This window comes from Gopherus flavomarginatus, chromosome 15, assembly GCF_025201925.1.
Source record: "Gopherus flavomarginatus isolate rGopFla2 chromosome 15, rGopFla2.mat.asm, whole genome shotgun sequence".
Lineage (NCBI taxonomy): Eukaryota > Metazoa > Chordata > Testudines > Testudinidae > Gopherus > Gopherus flavomarginatus.
The window spans coordinates 4,505,360-4,522,721 of record NC_066631.1 but is presented as its reverse complement, the minus strand read 5'-3'; the positions used below and the strand labels follow the sequence as shown (position 1 = coordinate 4,522,721).

Below are 17,362 nucleotides of genomic sequence, written 5' to 3'. Positions count from 1 at the left end.
GGCCCCTCTGCAGAGACACTGAGATCTGTCCGGGGGGCACAGGGTGGTGGTTGGAGGGGAAAGAAAATGGCAGGCCCAAGGGCTGGGTCTGCTTGGGGCAAAGGGAGCCTGCAGAGATGGTGATGGGATGGGGTGGACAGGCACCCCGATGCAACAATACAATTCACTCTGACCACTGCAGCCCTGCCCCCATCATACCCCTCCCTTCTCTATCCTGAGAGTTTGCTCTGGTTCACTGCCTGCGGGGGGGGCCCTATCCTGGGTGCTGCAGCAGCTGGAGGGAGACGCCAGAGTGGCGAGGGCAGTGTGCCAGGGCATGGGAGGCCCCGTTTCCTGACGTCCCATCTCGCAGTAAGCGCTGATCCCCACGTCCCTTCCTTTGGGAGGGCTCTGGCTGGGAGCAATGTCCAGCCATTGTCCCCCCCCACATACACATGCACACAAAGCCAAGGTGGGGGAGCCACACTGGACTGCCCAGAGAATGGGGGAGCAAGGGGCACAGTGCAGTGACCAAGCACTGGGCACAGGTTCTCATCAGGAACTGGGCGCCCCAAGGGAGGGCCCTGGGGAGAAACAGCTCCCCCATGCTTGGAGCAAACAGGGCCCCCTGCTCCATGAGCCAGAGGAGCCTGGTCAGCCGCTGTTTGCAGCACCGAACTGACCTGCCCAGCAGTGCCCAGCTCAGCACCAGTGAGCACTGGCACATGCCAGTCCAGCAGGTAGGCCCATGGGAGGTGAGGGGCAGCATCTTGGGTAGTAGGTGGGACAGGGAACACTGCAGATTCGGGAGTGGTTGGAGCTGGCCGGGGTGGCTGTGAAGAACCTAGGCTCCCAGCAGCACAGAGCATTCTGGGGGGCAGAGTGCCCAGCTCAGAGACCTCAGCTCCAGCAACCCTCCAAAACCCTGGGCAAAACAGGATGTGTTTCCCCCCAACCCTCTCAGCCAGCCCACCACACGGGACACCCTGCTGCTGCTCAGGGGAAGGCTGCTCAGACAGGTCTGCAGAGTGCTGCCAGGGGCAGCGCCAACCATGCAGGACGAATGGCACTGCAGGTTCCACGTGGGCAGTGCCCTGGGCCTGGCCGAGGAGCCCAGGGTGGCTCCCTTGCTGTTGCTCCAGCAGTGCTCCTGCCTTGCTCTGCACAGGGACTCATCTCCAGGGACTAGCCAGGGACCCCACGGCTGGGCCAGGTGCAGGAAGCCAGGCCCAGGCCTAGCGGGAGAGGAGAGTCCAGAGACCCCCAGCCCCAAGGGGTGGGGACCCAGGAAACCCCAGGAAGCAAGGGCAGGAGCACAGCCAGCTGGGCCCTGCACAAGCCGGAGTGCCTCTCTGACTGCAGCACGTCAGTGCTGAAAGAGCCACTGGCCTCCAGCAGCTACTTCTCATGGAATTTGTTAAAAATAAACGATTTGACCCAAACCAGCTGCTGTTCGAGATGGAGCCTTTGAGGGGTGGGAGCAGCGGTGCCAGCCTCAGCCTGGGCTCCTGCTTCCGCCTCCCCTCCCCCTGAGCACGTGGAGCCAAACCAACCCTGCAGCCCACTGACCAGGCCCAAGGGGAAAGACCTCCAGTGCAGAAAGTGAACCCGCATTCCCCCCCCCCCCCCGGGGGCAGGCAGTTCCCATCCTGGCAGCCCCAGCCTTTGTCTGTTTCTTGGGGAACTGGGCTAGGGTGGAATTAACATCTCCAACCATCTGTAGCCTGGGCCCATTCCCCATCAGCCCCCCAACAGCCAGCTAAGGACACCACTCCATAAACTCCCCGGGGGGAGGCCCCACTCCAGATTCCTGGCCCCACACTGCAACCACTCAACAGAGGGCGAGTCCCCCAGGTGCCAGTCCAGGAGGCGATGGCCCCAGTCTCCCCACAGCCCCCACTTCCCTCCTGGCAGCTCCAGCCCTGGTTCCCACTTCCAGCCTGGACAAAGCAGCGGCAGGTTGGGCCCAGATTTCAGCAGCAAGCCGGATCCAGCCCACATGCGACGAGGGGGGGCCCACGAAGCACAGTGTGGGTTGGGTCAGCCACCAGCTCCCCCGTTTCCACAGCCAGAGCTCACTGTGCCAACATGAAGCGTCATTCCGGGAGATGCCAGGCCAGCTGGACCCTCCCGCAAGAAGCCGGTGCCTTTTGGTGCCTCTGGAAGCTCAGGCACCCACAGTGGAGTAAACACTGCCTGCCCCAGAGCCTCTTGTGATGAAGTGGGACTGTTCCTAATGTTTCCTCTGAATACTGGGTGGGTGCCTCAGTTTCCCCTATGCATTTCTTAAGTCTTCAGTGTGCATAAAGTGCTGGCTCTTCGTATCCTAGCAACAAACGGCCAGGGCCCTTCACCCTGCAAGGGGGTAGCTAAAGGTGAACAAAGATCAGGTGACCTCCTGGCCCGGGAAAGAGACAAAGGCTAGAAAGGAGGGGTTGGAGGGGGTTTCAGTTTGGAGCTGGCTGGGGATGGGAAGTGAGGGCACACGGATTGTCTGGCTCGCTGTGCCCTAGAATGGACCCAGCTGAGGGGTCCCGTTCTCTGTACCTACAAGCTCTGTTTTAGACCATGTTCCTGTCATCTAATAAACCTCTGTTTGACTGGCTGGCTGAGAGTCACGTCTGACTGTGAAGTGGGGGTGCAGGACCCTCTGGTTTCCCCAGGACCCCATCTGGACGGACTCGCTGTGGGAAGCACATGGAGGGGCACATGCTGAATGCTCCAAGGTCAGACCCAGGAGGTGAAGCCGTGTGAGCTTCTTGCCCTGGAGACAGTCTGCTCCAAGCGAAAGGAGGCTCTCCAGAGTCCTGACTGGCTTTGTGGGGAGCAGTTTCAGAGCATCGCCCAGGGACTCCATGACACCCCTCCCCACCACTAGGGTGCTCAATGGTGGAGTCCCTAGGGAGTGGCTCTGATGCACCAAGTTGGGGAGCTGGCAGGCACACCGGGGGGTGGGGAGACCAGCCAGCAGGGTAGCTCAGAGCTGCCCCAGATTCTGCTTCCTAGACGCTGAAGCATGAGGTGGAGCTGCTAGTCCTTGCCTGAATCCCAAACACCTGGCCCAGAACAGCTGCACAAACGGCCCACAGCTATCCAGAGCCCGTAGCGCCAGGTAAGAGGGCAAGTGCGGGTCACCAATGCTCTGCGCCATGCTGCGTGGGGTGTGCTGGCCTGCCAGACACCTTGCCCCTGGATCCCCAGAGAATAGGAGGGATTCCCCTCCCCGGAGCTCCCAGCTCATCCCCACAGTCTGATGGGGATGGGGTCAGACAGGAGAGCAGGGGGAGGAAAAGACGGGATGGAAGGGATACCAAGCAGAGATTAATTGGTGTGAGAGGGAGGGGAGATAGCCAGGTACCAGCCATGGGGCCTCTGGTGGGACCAGGTGGCAGAGTCCTGGGCATCCCTCTGCCCTTCACTCACAGGTTGCCACGTACGCCAGGGCAGGAGGTAGCATTTTGCAGGCTACAAGGCACCTCTTGGGAGAGCATCTGAGCCCCAGGGACGTGCCGGTGGGACCCCACTCTGAGACGGGGCCGTCAAAGACAGCAGGGCGCTGAGTGGCACAGGGCTCACACTGGGCTGCCCAATTCTCCGAAGAGTGCAAGCATAGCAGCTCCCTTCTGGAGCCACGAGCGTGGTCCCGTCTGGCTCTGAGTGGGGACCCCTCCCTCTCACACGCTGCCCATCAGCGCAGTTGGTATCAGCCACACTGCAGCTGGTTCTCACACTCTGCAGCAACTGGTGCCTCTTCACCACAGCTGAGAGCAGTCCCCATAGCAGGGGGGCTGCCAGCCAGGGGCCAGCTGGCTCTCTTCCACACAGCCCCAGGCAGGGCTCTACCATGGGGGGCTGCAAGCCAGGATCAGGCCCTGCCTCTGGCCCCTGGGGCAGGGAAGCAGCTTCACACTCTGTGGACCCTGGCAAGGAAAGCGAGTCAGTTCTGGAGAGAGGCGCAGGGAGAACAGCTGGGAAGAGACAGGGCCTCTCGCTGCTCCCCTTGGACGGGTGTGCGAGGGAGGGGCAGCTAATGCGGAAATTACCCCTTCCATTCCGGGCCTCCTCCCACCCCTTCTCAGCAGCTGCTCCAGTAAAGGGGGGGGGGGGGTGGAGGGGTACTCCACACTGACTAGCCAGGCCGGTGGCTGCTATCCCCAGGAAGCAGCACCGCACACATTCCCCCCACAGCCCTAGGTCAGTCATGCAGTGCCACGCACTGCACTGGCACACGGAGCAGGCAGGAGACACCACATGGAGACACCCACTCCACCCAGCCACAGACAGGAAACCCTGCCTGGCAGCGATACCCTTTCAATCTGCAGGCAGGCTGTGAGGGCTCACGCCTCCCATGAGTCAGCTCCACTGGGGTCTCTTAGATTCACAGCCCAATGCCCCCAACCCCCACGCAGCCCGCCAAGGAAGGTACCTTGCCCCACTCTCCCCTGCGGACTCTCCCTTTTCCCCATCATCCTGGCCCCGAAGTCAAGTGCTCCTGCCTGCACTCAGCAATCCCACAGAGCCAGGATTCCACCACTGCCCACGCTCCCCGATGGCACTGCCAGGCCAGCTGTCCCAATGGCCCTTTTGGTTCAAAGCCACCCATACTCCATATGCAGGCCAGGGGCAATGAGAGACCTCAGCCCTGGGCTGCCACTGGGGCAGTCACCAGAGGCCCTGAGGGATGCGGGAGTCAGGCTCCCAGAGGACAGGAGCTCGAGAGGAGCTCTGGGGAGGAAGCTGAGCTCAGCATAGGACCCAGGGCCCTTCCCCCTGCCAGGATGGGGGCACAAGCTCTGAGCTCCTCACGCCCTGCCCAGCCCAGCCAGGGATTGGTGCTCCCACCTGTCCTCGCCCAGCAATGCTGAGCTGGACTCTTCACCTCAGGAGAGGCTATGGCGTACTGCACAGCATCCTGGGCCAGGGGGCCGCCTGCCCTCCCCTTGGCAGTCCCAGGCATGCCCTGCCCCAAGGTGAACCCGTAGTGGGCATACGGCAATTGTCAGCAGGCCAAGGCCAAGCCACAGCTCCCCCTCGTGACACGCCAGGGCAGGCCGTTCTGCTCCATGCAATGCCTCTCCCCACCTGGGGCACCAGCATACTCAGCCTGGGACAGCACCTCCCTCTGCCCTTCCATGGCCCAGTCCTGCCTAGTGCCGCTGCCTGCTCTGCAGGGTGAGCGCACCACACTGGGCCCCCCAGGCTCCTCTCTGGAGCTTCCGCAGGACCAATAGCTTGTGGGGTGGGAAGCAGGTGCCCTGGCTCTGGGCTTCCTCCTGGGGAAGCCTGGGCCAGCCCCATGGCCATTCAGAGTCAGAACAGTGCTAGGCCTAGCAACAGCTGGCTTGGCAACACGCAAACAGTAGCTATTCCACCCCAGGGCCGAGAGCTGGGCACATGCTGCCCCCCAGGAACCACTGCCCACAGGGGCGGGCTTGGGTGCTTCCCCCCTCAGCTGCCAGCCTGCAGGGTCAGCTGCCCCCGGCAGCAGGAGCGATTAGCACATAGACCAACTCCTTCAGCCACCTGCTTCAGTGGGGCGGGGCGGGGCAGGTCACCCGTGGCAGCAGCGTACCTGGAGCCCTGGGGAGGACCCTGCCAGCAGCACCCGTGAGAGCATAAAGGGAACCTAAACAGGGGCAGCCACTTGGCTCTGGCTGCTCCCTGGCTGACGCCCAGCAGCAGATACTCACCCAGCGAGTCCTGGGCTCTCCTCACCGGGGCTGCTAACAGTAGGGCATGTGGGGCTGTCACAAGCCCATGGCTGCCCCCTGAGCCAGAGCCCAGCCATGCCCCCTAGGGACAGAGAGTGCAGCCCTGCCCCTTGTGCAGAGGAAAGGAGGGCCAGGCAGGCTGGACACGCAGAACGGAGCTGGCCAAGACAGCGGGCAGCTCGTTCAGAGCTCAGACATGCGGGGGACTCCAAGGCCTAGGCAGGGGCTTCCCTGTGCAGAATCAGCAAGGTCATTCTGGGGGAGGGGAGGAGAGGTGGAACCCCCTGCATTTGCCATGCAGAGTGAGTGTTGGGGGACACCCCCCAGCAGGTCCAGCCCCTCCCCCTCCCATCCACCAAAGCAGCCTCCACCTGCAGCCTCTGGAAAGGCCCCGGCCGCTGAGCCGAACCAGCCCGGTGTCTGCCTCACCAGCCCTCTCCAAACGCTGCCTCAAGGTCCCCCTAGTCAGCACTCGGCCTTACCAGATGCTGAGCAGCACTCCAGCCCCCAAGCCTCCGGTGCAGGAAGAGGGGGCGCGTCCACACCAAGCTCAAGGCTCCTACCACTACTCCAGCCAGTGCAGATGGGCCACCGGCCCTGCCACTGTGGTGTGCAGACCTGCTTGTGGTGTGGGGGCGGTCACTGCCCAGGGCCCTGTCTGCAGTGCCACTGCTGGGGAAGCCTGGTGTGGACGCAGCTCCGAGACACCCACCCCGAGGCAGCAAACCCACCCCCCCAGCCGGAAGAGCCCCAGCCCCATTGAAGGGCTCAGCTGCAGGACGCTGCTTCCCAGAAAGGAAATCCGGGGGCGGGGTGAGGGGAGACCTGAGGAAATCAGATGGACTCTCCCCAAGGCAAGGCAGGGGCATTGCCGGCTAGCCGTGGGCGACAGGCCCAGCACCCCACTGTGTTGGGGCAGTTGGCTCAGATGAGCCGTCAGCCCTGTGGACCTTCCAGCTGGTCCCAATGAGACCCCCAGGCTGGGACCAGCTGCTAAGCGAGCCCCATGGCCCCCTCCCACTCTGTCCCACTGGATGCAGGTACAGGCCTGCCCAGCCCCCAGCAAGGCAGCTCTCCGAGGGGACTGGTATCACTGCACAGCAGCGCAGGGAGGGGGGCAGAGTGGGGATAGTGGGAGGGGACATGGGGGGGTTTGGAGCCTTCCTCCTCACGGTGCAGACAGCAGGTGCCCCTCGTCCCCACCTTTTGGCACTGCAGCTCCTCATTGGAGTAGGAAGGAGGGAACCCCTCCCCCGGCCTGCCCCTCGCAGCGTGCCTCTCTCCCTCCTCCATCCTGCTGACAGCGCTTGGCCCTGGCCTCATTTCCTGGACAATGGGTCACATTTACCTTTGTGGTCAGCTCTGCTTCCTGGCCGCCCCACGTCCCTCTGCGGCACACCCGGCCCCCAGGCATGCAGGAAGGGTAGAGGGCAGGTTGCGCTGGCCTGCTAGGAGCAGGACCGCCTGAATCAACATGGCTGGCGCACACGCTCCCAGAGCCAAGGGCCAGAAGCTCCCGCGCCCCTTCCCTGCTGAGACACGGCCTGCAGCCAACACCACTGCCCCACATGGCGTCCTCGTCCAGCGTGCGGGCCAGGACCCCGGCCAGCCGGGAGAGCAGCAAGCATCACGCTTGCCCAGTGTGCGGGCCAGGGCCCCAGCCAACTGGGAGAACGGCACGCACCACGCTCGCCCAGCGTGCGAGCAAGGACCCCGGCCAGCCGGGAGAATGGCACGCATCACACTCGCCCAGAGTGCAGGCCAGGACCCCGGCCAGCCAGGGAGAACGGCACGCATCATGCTTGCCCAAGGCACAACATGCTCACCCAGCACGCGGGCCAGGACCCCAGCCAGCCAGGGGGAATGGCAGGCATCATGTTCACCCAGCGCATGGGCCAGGACCCCAGACAGCCAGGGAGAACGGCACGCATCATGCTAGCCCAGCGCTGGCAGTTCTCCGGCCCCACAGCTGGCAGTTCCCCAGTCGCAGCTGCACCCCTCATACTAATGTTTCTTGAGGGAGCAGCCCAGCCAGAGACCAGTCTTCTCTTCTATTATGGGGCCTCTGGAGCCCTCTCGCTCCCAGTCAGCCGGGGTGGGGGAGAACGGAGAAAGGGAGAGAAGCCAGCCAGGGTCTCCAGCTCTGCGCTGGCTCTAGGGGGCACTGCTCTGCGCTTGATTCCCTGGACAGCATTCCCTCTGCGGAGGAGAGATTACAACAGAGCAGGGGAAGCATCACATCTCTAACCCACGTCAGCACCGAGCCCAAGGCAGGGAAAACAAACAGCCCTAGATGCTCTGCGGCCAGCAGCACAGGGGAAACAAATGTACTGGAAACCACAGCCTGAGCCGATCGGCAGGGAAAGGACTGAACGTCCCACCCCGCTCAGCTCGGGTCGTGCCAGAGGCCCTTGTGCACACACCCCCCCGCAAGGCAATAAATTAACGGTTACGAGCTAACGCCTGCCTAGCGAAACATGCTGGAGCCCTGTTTACAAGGCTGCATTGTAAGTCACGGGTGGGCGGCTTCCCTGGCAGTGCCAGAGCTCCCTGCCATTCACAGGCCTCTCCCCAGCACTGGGACGGGGCACGTTGTCCCATTTATAGGCAGCTGCAGCTAGGAAGCTATAATTACCTCCAAACCCACACGGCTTTGGGAGCAGGCAAAGGACTGGAGGGAGCCAGCACAGAATGGAGAGAGGGGCACCAAGGAGCCAGACACTGGGCACATGGACGGACTGACTGAGCAGACAGAGCTACAGACAGTAGTCGGGTGCACTTCTCTCATGGCCTGCACCTCTAAAGGCGCTGCGGACCACCTGTCTCTAGGAACATACACCCCAGCCCCAGGCAGCCATCTCTAGGGTGGGTCATGGCAGCTGTTTAACAGCACATAACACTGCACAACAGGTCAAAGGAAGGACTGCAGGTGGGTGGGGGAGGGGGTTCAGTGGGAAAGCAAGAGCCCAGGTTGGGAGAGGGCTTGAGGGAAGGTAAAGCGAGGATCCAAAGTGGGCAGGGGGGTGGCATCAGTGAAGAAACAGGTGGACCCTGCACCTGCACCCCTCCAGCCCTGGCCCTCCCTTTGTCTGGCCCCAGCTGGGAGGGGATTTGCATTCTGCCTCTCTAATGAGCCAGACTGGAATGTGGAGAGGCCGGGAGGGGGGCGCATGCCCCAGCTTTGGGTCGACTGGGTCCAGAGGGGGCTCAGCACAGCTTAACAGGCTGAACTGGAATCCATGGATGCACCCGGCTGCGTCTGAGAGGTGGGGGTATCCATGTGACAGCACGGGCCTCTCTGCCCCAGGACTTGTGTGCCAGGGGTGCAAGTCTCCCCCTCTCTCTGGGAGAATTTTACTCCATGTTCCTCAGACACATTTACAATCCCCCTGATCGCACCGTAGCCCTGCCAGGGGGCTACCCAGATCCCGACAGCTGGGGCTGCCAGAGCAAGCTCTCAGGGCTGGTGCCACCCCATGCAGGCCGCAGGACCTGGGGGCTCTGTCTCCCCCATGATCAGGCTTGGCCACACTTCCCTTATTGCCACATGGGCTGAGTCAGCCCCAGGAGCCTGCCCGGCTCCCTTTCAGAAGAGGAGGCAGCAGTGTGAACATTCAAACCAGCCAATCAGCTGCCAGCTGGGCCAGGGCAGCGCCACCCTGGGCAGAGCTTAGCACCAGGGAGCCTGGCACACACCCAGTTCAGGGGCGGAAAGGTTCCCAGCGAGCCAGCCCGGTAAACCTTGAGACAGGCAGCGCCTGCACAGGCCAGGAGCTGACTCTGCAGAGATCATTACCCTCCCCACCCACACGGTGCCCCCTAAGAACTGGCCAGCCCCCCGCCCCATGGCAAACCCCTCAGGAAAGCTTGGGGAGGAAAGCAGAAAGGGCAGGAGGGAGCGAGAACCCATTGGTTTAAAGGGAGCTAGGGCTGGGAAGGGGGAAGCAGAGGGGAGCAGAGGCGTCTGGGCGTGGAGAGGGGGAGGAAGTGCAGGGAGAGGCAGGCAGTTTCTCCTTATATGGGCTATTCCTATTCCAGCACGGCAGAGCCAAAAGCCAGCAGAAAAATCCCTCCTCCCATGCCAGCTCGGAAGGAGCCTCTCCCAGCCGCCCAAGGCACAGCACAGGGCTAGGGACAGCCCCTGGGCAGGGGGAGCCTCTCTCAGCCGCCCAAGGCAGAGCACAGGGCTAGGGACAGCCCCTGGGCAGGGGGCTTCCCCACACAGCCAGGGATGGAGATAGCCCTCTCCAGCCCCACAGGGGAGACAGGGTGAGAGTGACATGCATCAGAGAAACTCATTCACCACAACGCCTGGGCCCAGCCTACATGCCCCATCCTGAACGCACAGCAGCCACCACCAGGCCAGACGAGAGCACAGGTGACAATCCGCATTGTGGGGGGAGCAGCTGGGCCAAGTAGCCTCTGGAGGGGCAGAGAGGACAGCCATCGCTGGATCCCAGCCATGCTTCTCTACCTCCGAGCATACCCTCCAGCTGCTCCATCACTGACTGAGTCAAGCCCCTGGCTCCCCAGGGTATGAGGAGAATTCAAGGGGAAACTAAGACACAGAGGGGTTTCTGGTACAGCTAGGGCACCTGTGGTCTACCCCAGGCAACAGAAATAAAGCCCCTCTCTGCTGTGGCCTCGGCGAGGACTCCGCACCTCCGCGCACTCAGAACAGATCGAGCTGGGTGCCCCGGCTCTTCTGTGCATCCTCCAAGCACACAGAAGGGCAGAGCCCGAGTGACAGCCCAGCACTGGGCCCTAGCAGGGCAGACGCTCTCCACTAAGCCAGACCGCAGAGTCCACATGAGACTCCAGGACCTTGGCCACAAGAACCAGGCGCCAGGACAGACGCACCTGGAGACCCGTCAGCAAGCAACCCAAAGAAGAGCTCAGTGAGGGCCATGGGCCCCCGAGGGGGCAGTCAGGCGCTGGGCAGGGGACGGTCACGGGACTGTGCTGGAGACAAGATAAGATCTCCCAACAGTCATCCAGCACCAGCTGCTGTTGGTGGGGTGCACCTGCCCCACAGCGAGGCCCCACACAGGGCAAGGGGCTCCCAAGCAAGCCAGGCCTCATATGCGGGTCTCTCTCATGCCCTGCCACCTCCCCATACTGCTGCCCTCCCCAGTAACCCTCCAATAGCTGCCACTGCCCTGACCCAACACCATCCCCTGCAGAGCTCCCCTCCTCCGGGCATCACCCGGAAAGCACTCTCCTCCATGGAGCCCGTGATGAGTGTCTGACTGCTATCGCTCTCCTGGCACGGGGCAGGCCTGCTGCTCTCCAGACAGCCATGTGAGCGCCCAGTGCCTTCCCAGCACAGCCCCGCTCCTACCTAGCAAACCGGGTGCCCCAGCTCGCCCAGGGCTGCTATCTCCACCGAGACTCTGCTTCAGTGGAGTGTCATACAGCCCAGGCTGTGCCCCCGTCCCCTTCTCCCCCCAGCCCAGGCTGCGCCCCCGTGCCCATGTCCCCCTCCCTCTCTCAGCGCAGGCTGCAACACTGGCCTCGTCCTGCAGCCTGGCTCACCTTCTGCACCCACACCTCTGCCTCGGCCGCACTGCTCAGTATACCACAGCACCTGCTCCCCCTCCACCGAGGCCCATCTCCTCCAGCCTGAACTACTGAGCCCCCGCCAGCTCACCACACTGAGAGGATCAGTCTCACCCTCCAGCCACACCCCGGGCTCCCTGCAGGATCTCTCACTCCAGCTGGCTGCTCTATCTGCTGGCCAGTGCGTCCCCCTCTGCTGATCTAGTGCCAGCTTCCTCCATCCCTTCACATCAACTCCCCGGCATGGGGGCGACAGCCTTCTTCTCTGCAGCTCCATGTACTGCTGCTCTCGCTGCCCTCTACCTACGCCAAGCCGGGGGGGGGGTCAGTCCACTCCCCGCTGCCAAGCCGGGGGGGGGAGTCAGTCCATTCTCCCCCACCAAGCCCGTGGGGGGGGAGTCAGTCCACTCCCCGTTGCCAAGCGTGGGGGGGAGGGGGGAGAATCAGTCCACTCTCCCCCGCCGAACCTGGAGGGAGGGGGTCAGCCTCACATTTCCACCCAGAGCGCACTCCCAAGGGCTGGCTCCCAGACACGGCCAGGATGGACAGGCCAAACACCGGCTCCTCGAGCCCCAGAGGGTGCCAGGTCTCCAGTCCTCGCTGCCTGCTGAGACGGGATGTTCCTCCCAGGCTGACTCAGCTTCCTGCCGTTAACCATTTCCCAGGATTACTGACACGGCACCTCGGCCACCAGCAGTTTGGCCTTTGGAGCGCGAGAGCCAAACCTTCCTGCTAGGGGCCAGCAGCTGAGATGGGGGAGGGGGTGGTTAGCAGTCCAGCTGTGCCTGGCCCCACAGCAGAGAGGGCAGTATGGGGCCTTTGGGGCCTCCCCCAGAACCCAGGGCTCTAGCCGCAGGCCTTCGACCCCACGACGGCCCCAGTGTGTCACACTGGGTGATGGGGCCTGTGGCCAATTGGTGGCCTATTAACCCCCCGCTGAGCTGCTCTGCGGGGCAGGGAGGGGGGGGTGTGGCCAGGGCTGCTCACTGGAGGGTGCCTTGGTGGGGAGGAGGGGGGAAATCTAGCCTCCCTGCTGCGGACAGCACAGCTCAGCCACACAGGCTGCAGCCCCGCCTGCCTGACCTCAGCCCCAGCAGTGTACACCGGAGCAGACCGCTGGCTGCCACCCACTCAGGAGTCCCCCTCAACTTCCTCATCCTGGGGTTGGGAGCTCTCTGACCACTCCAGCAGGCAGGACACCCTGAGCAGGGAGGGGGCCTAGGGTGGGGGTTATTACTGCGGGGGGACTGCAGATGCCTTGCCCCGGGACCCAGAGTCTGTCCAGCAGGCCGGGTGAGAAACAGGGCAGAGGAGGACGTGCTGCTGCCGAAGGAGCCAGTGGTCCTGGAGTGGTCTGCTGGAGTGGTCTGCTGCTGGGCACAGCAAGTGGGAGCCGAAAGGAGGGGGATGGCAGGTTTCTGCCCCAGCCCGTGGGGTCCCTTCCACAGGTACACTAAGCAACACGACGCGCGCCAGGGAGGGAGCTGGAGCAGATGGGGAGCGCTGGCTGCTCCAGGGCAGAGGCCTTGCAGAGAGGGGGCAGAGCACTTCCTGCTGTGACTGGATTCTAGCAGCAGAGAGCAGGTGTCAGGTGCAGGGCAGGGCCACCTGAGCGGGCAGGAGATAGAGACCTGAGCCAGACAAGCACAAGGCAGGTGACAAGCAACAGCATGAACATCTGTCCCTGGCAGCAGGAGCCCAGAGCCCTGGCTCAGCTGAGCAGGGCAAGGCGATGGGGCAAGGGCAGAGTACGTCTAGGACAGCGTGCGGAAGGGACTGATGCACGCCAAGGCCAGGGGTATGGTCAGCAGCAACAGAACAGTGAGCTTGCCAGAGCTATGACGGAGCCCTACTGTGCTAGGTACAGAGCTGGGGAGTGGCACCCCCTCTCCCCTTCCAATGCCAGAACAAGGGGGTCAGGCCCCCACGGGGCCATCACTTAGGGCATGGCAGAGCCCTGCTTCGTCAGAGAGCGAGCACTAACCCTGCTGCTCACTGGGCACCCATCGCCCTCTCTGCCTATGGATGTGCCCCATCATCAGGCAGTGGTTGGGCGGGCTCAGCAGGGGCGGGAGCTGATCCCCCAGGGTCTCTGTGCCCCTCATGGGATCAAGCAGCAGCAGCAGAAACCTCAGAAGATTTGGGCCAACACGCTTCGGCGCTCCCCACCTCACTCAGCCCCATGGGGAGGAAAGCCGCAGAGAGCCCTCGTGAGAGCAGTGGCTGGAGCCCAATGCATCTGGCTCAGTGGGGAGCACTCGCAATCCCAGACAGGGAAGGGACCCGAGCCTCCCTTAGCCAAGAGCTCAGCACGCAACCAGGGGTGCGGGGCGGGCATTCACATAGCGACTGACCCCTGGGAGCGCCCTGTTATCTCCAGGCACTGGTGTGATGGACAACAGGCCCTGCAGCCAGCGACTGGCTCCAAACACAGGGCCCGCAGGCACAGCTCGCTCAGGCCCCACAGTATGGAGCATCCCCAGGCTCAGGGACCTGGCCAGCCCAGGCCACTCCACTAGACCTCCCCGTCTCATTGCCCCCCACCCCACACAGCAGTGGGCCAGGACCGCTCACCTTTCTGTTATGCCCAGGCCTGAGTACAAACTAGCACTGCTCAGCTTCAGCCACGTTCACGCCATTCCCAGGCCCAGAGGGTCTCTGGGGAGCAGGCAGAGATGTTTTACCTCCTGAGTTACAAACAAGCAGCCTCCCAGCCCCTCCAGCTGCGCCAGCCAAGCTCACCCGAGTGCATGCACATAGCGCACAGCAGCACCATCAGGCACCGAGCAAGCCAGCAGCTAGGAAACCAGTTTCAAAGGAAGTGTAGACAGGGCCTAACAGCCATGGCATTGAGCTGCCTCCACCATGGGAGAGAACTAGTCTCAACCATCAGAGGGTAGCCGTGTTAGTCTGGATCTGTAAAAGCAGCAAAGAATCCTGTGGCACCTTATAGACTAACAGACGTTTTGCTCCACGATAGCTCATGCTCCAAAACGTCTGTTAGTCTATAAGGTGCCACAGGATTCTTTGCTGCTTTTAGTCTCAACCAGATCCCAAACCGTGCCAGAGCCTAGGTGCACAAACGTCCCATTTACACTGCAGGACCAAAGCATGGCAGGGCTGTACCTGAGTCCCCCCAGCCAGCAACAGTTACAGTGTAAACAGAAACAGAGCCACAACCCCAGTGGGCAGGGCCTTCCTCTGGCAGCAGCAGGCTGTCCATATGTCCTCCCCAGGTTTTGCCTGGAGATTACAGGAATTGTTTCCATTTCTTTGTCCCATTCCGATTACAGCTGAACACCTAACACATACTCCCAGGCACCCAGAGAGCCCCAGCACTCAGCCAACCACCATAGGCTACAGCTTCCAGTGCCACGCTGCCTGGGGAAAGGCTCCAGCAGAAAGGTGAACTTGGCAGTGGTTTCTCTTTTCTTTCAGCAGGGAAGGTCTGAGCACTCTGCGGAGAGGACACCACCAAGGTCAGGATACACACACACATTCCCACAGGGCTGCACCTCAGGAGGGACTCACCAGTTTCCGGAGGGCTCCCTCATCCATGCTCAGAAGGTTCTCTTCAGACATGCTTGCCTCCCTTCACTCCGAATGCAGGGAGGCAGGCCTGGTCTCAGTCACTGCACAGTTCTGGGCCGCTCTCAGGGCTGGATGCTGCGTGGAAGTGAGCGGATGGGAGCGGGCCGTAGGGCTGGGGTCAGGCCCCGTGCTGTACTGGGACTGCCAGCTCACAGAAGGAATTCTGCAAAGGAACAGATTGCAGCTTTGCTGACATGCCTGCAAAGAGATTCCTGGATTAATTAAACCTCTACTGAAAGGCAAATGGGATCAACCTACAGCTGTTTCACTGGCTGCTAATCCCAGTGCTGGAAACAGAGTCACTCTGAAAGTGAACCACAGCGTACTCCAAGTTCATCACCCACATGCTATGCTCTGCCAGAGGCAGAACCTGAGCTAAATGCACCCATCCCACTCACACAAGGCTTCTGACTACTTCTCCAGCACTGCACCCCATGTTCATGCCTCCAGATCTGTCAGCATCCCTTAACCTCGCTCCCTCCCTAGTTTGTTTATCCAGAGACATCATCCACCCACATCTCCCCACACACCCACCCACTTTTTGATCAGGAAGAGAGAGATTCCCCAAATGCAGTTTGATCTTATTAAAACCAAAATAAGAGCCATTCCACCTCAGAGAGGTACACTATTTGGGCATAAAGAATCACATCAGTCACCTCCCATTTATTATTGTGGATTGGCTGGTCCGAGCATACCCACCCTTTTAGTACCGGCCAATTCCGCCAGCCCTGCCCATTGTAGTTGTTGCCCTCAGAGTTTAGTGCTGGTGAAAGTCATCAGGCTACTAGACAAAGTGGAGGACTCTGCTCTGGGAGGACAGGGAGCTCATCCCATCCCATCCCATCCCATCCATGGCCTCTCCGCCAAGACAACTCAGGTCACCAGCTAGTCCCAGCTGTGAGGTGGGGATTTGGCCGAGCTCATTTCACATAAACCACCAAATAGCCATTAGCCGCTTTCAGGCATGGCTTGTCTCAGGTCCAGATAAACTAGCCCTGTGTGAAAGGCTGTACAGCCTACACCCCCACTCCTACCAGGTCCTAGGCTGGCACTGGCCGGGGTCCTAGATTTCCCTAATGCACGTTGGCGCTAGGTTCGGCCCCCCAAATGGACTAAAGGAAGTAGGAACTGCCAACCCAGCTCAGACGAGTCGCTCGCCTCGGACAGTAGGCACTACCGGACGCTTGAAGGAAGGGATGGAGAAAGCCCCAGGGCACAGCTCTGGAATAGTTTGCCCCAAGGAGCCAGAGCTTGGTTTAAATGAGACTTTCCCAACTTTGGGGTTGGTTTGGGTTGGGTTGGGGGAAAGGGTTGGTCAGCGTCTTTCCCTCCCTCTTTCACCTGGATTAGCACACAGCACCCCAAGACAGATTTGGCAGCCTCCCCAATTGTACAATCCAGATTAGAGACCACCCGATCTCCCACCCTGGGATTAGCCAGATCCACTAATTCCTTTACCGGATCAGAGAGCACCGCCCCCCGCCTCCACTAGGAATGGCCCGTCCTTTAACCCACGCTGGCCGCTGCCCCTCCAAACCCTCGATCCGGATTAGCCAGCGCCTGCCTCCCCTCTAATCCGGAGCGCTGCCCCGCGCACCTCACGTAACGTTGCTTCGACCAGGCCACGAGCCCCGGCCACGTTCCAGCTCCGCTCCCCTTCAGCCTCAGCTGGGACTGAGCGGCGCCCGCCGCGCCAGCCCGCAACCCCCGTCTGATAGCCCCGCCCACTCACCCACTCCCACCAGTCACCAGGAGCGGACCGCCCAGTCCGGCTCACCCTGCTTCTCCATTGGCTCGTTTCAATTCCTTGCCCTCCCCGCCCCGTGGCCAGAACCCCGCCTCGCCCGCGGCATTCTGGGGTGTGTAGTTCTGAGAGGCTCGGGGCGGGGCTAGGGAGATTCCCGTGCCTGGGTGTTGCGGGTTGGAGCACGCTGTACTGTACAGGGAATGGATGCGGGGGGCTGAGACCGCACTGTGGGGAGGGCATGAGGGGGTTGCTGTGCTAGCGGCTGAGCCTGTGCGGAGGTGGGGCTGCCTGTGCTGGGGGCTGTTTGTCCTGCGGGCGGAGCCTGTCTGGGGGCTGCTTGTGCTGGGGGCAGAGCCTGTGCTGGGGGCACTGCCTGTGCTGGGGCGGGGCTGCCTATTTTGGGGCCTGAGCCCACAGTAGCTGCTGCTGGCACCCATTGCCCCACTCTCTCCTGGACTTGTTGCTACTCCTCTCCATGTCGCTTTACTGCTGTCCCCTGCTCCACTCCCCAGATGCCTTGGGTTGGCCTTTCATCCCTGCCCTCCATATTGTCTCTTACCCAGCCACACCTCTCATGCCACCCTCCGGCATCCATTGGCATGTTCCCCACCATGCCATCGTGCTCTCTCCCATGCTGCCCATGTGTGCGGGAGGAGCTCCCTGAAAACATGTGCAAGGCCACTCCTTGAAATCACTCTTTAACAGCCATCTCTGCGTGATGCCTATGAACCCCAGGCTGATGGCTAGACAGCTGGGGGACTGCGCTCGGCAGCAG

The 17,362-nt window shown here is 62.0% G+C and overlaps 1 protein-coding gene across 4 annotated transcripts in view; it reads right to left on the bottom strand.

Annotated features, from left to right (window-relative positions):
• SMTN (smoothelin) overlaps positions 1 to 16,524 on the bottom strand; it is a 50,573-nt gene extending 34,049 nt beyond the window's left edge. For 3 of the 4 annotated variants that reach the window (XM_050923711.1, XM_050923715.1, XM_050923714.1), the window contains exons 1-2: positions 16,438 to 16,524; positions 14,781 to 15,038 (exon numbers count right to left, since the gene is read on the bottom strand). In XM_050923711.1, the coding sequence (XP_050779668.1) occupies positions 14,781 to 14,831 (51 nt within the window). In that variant the 5' untranslated portion in view covers positions 14,832 to 15,038; positions 16,438 to 16,524. The remainder of the gene's footprint in view (positions 1 to 14,780; positions 15,039 to 16,437) is intronic. The other variant, XM_050923713.1, reaches the window with a different exon arrangement.
• Positions 16,525 to 17,362: the final 838 nt, after the last annotated feature.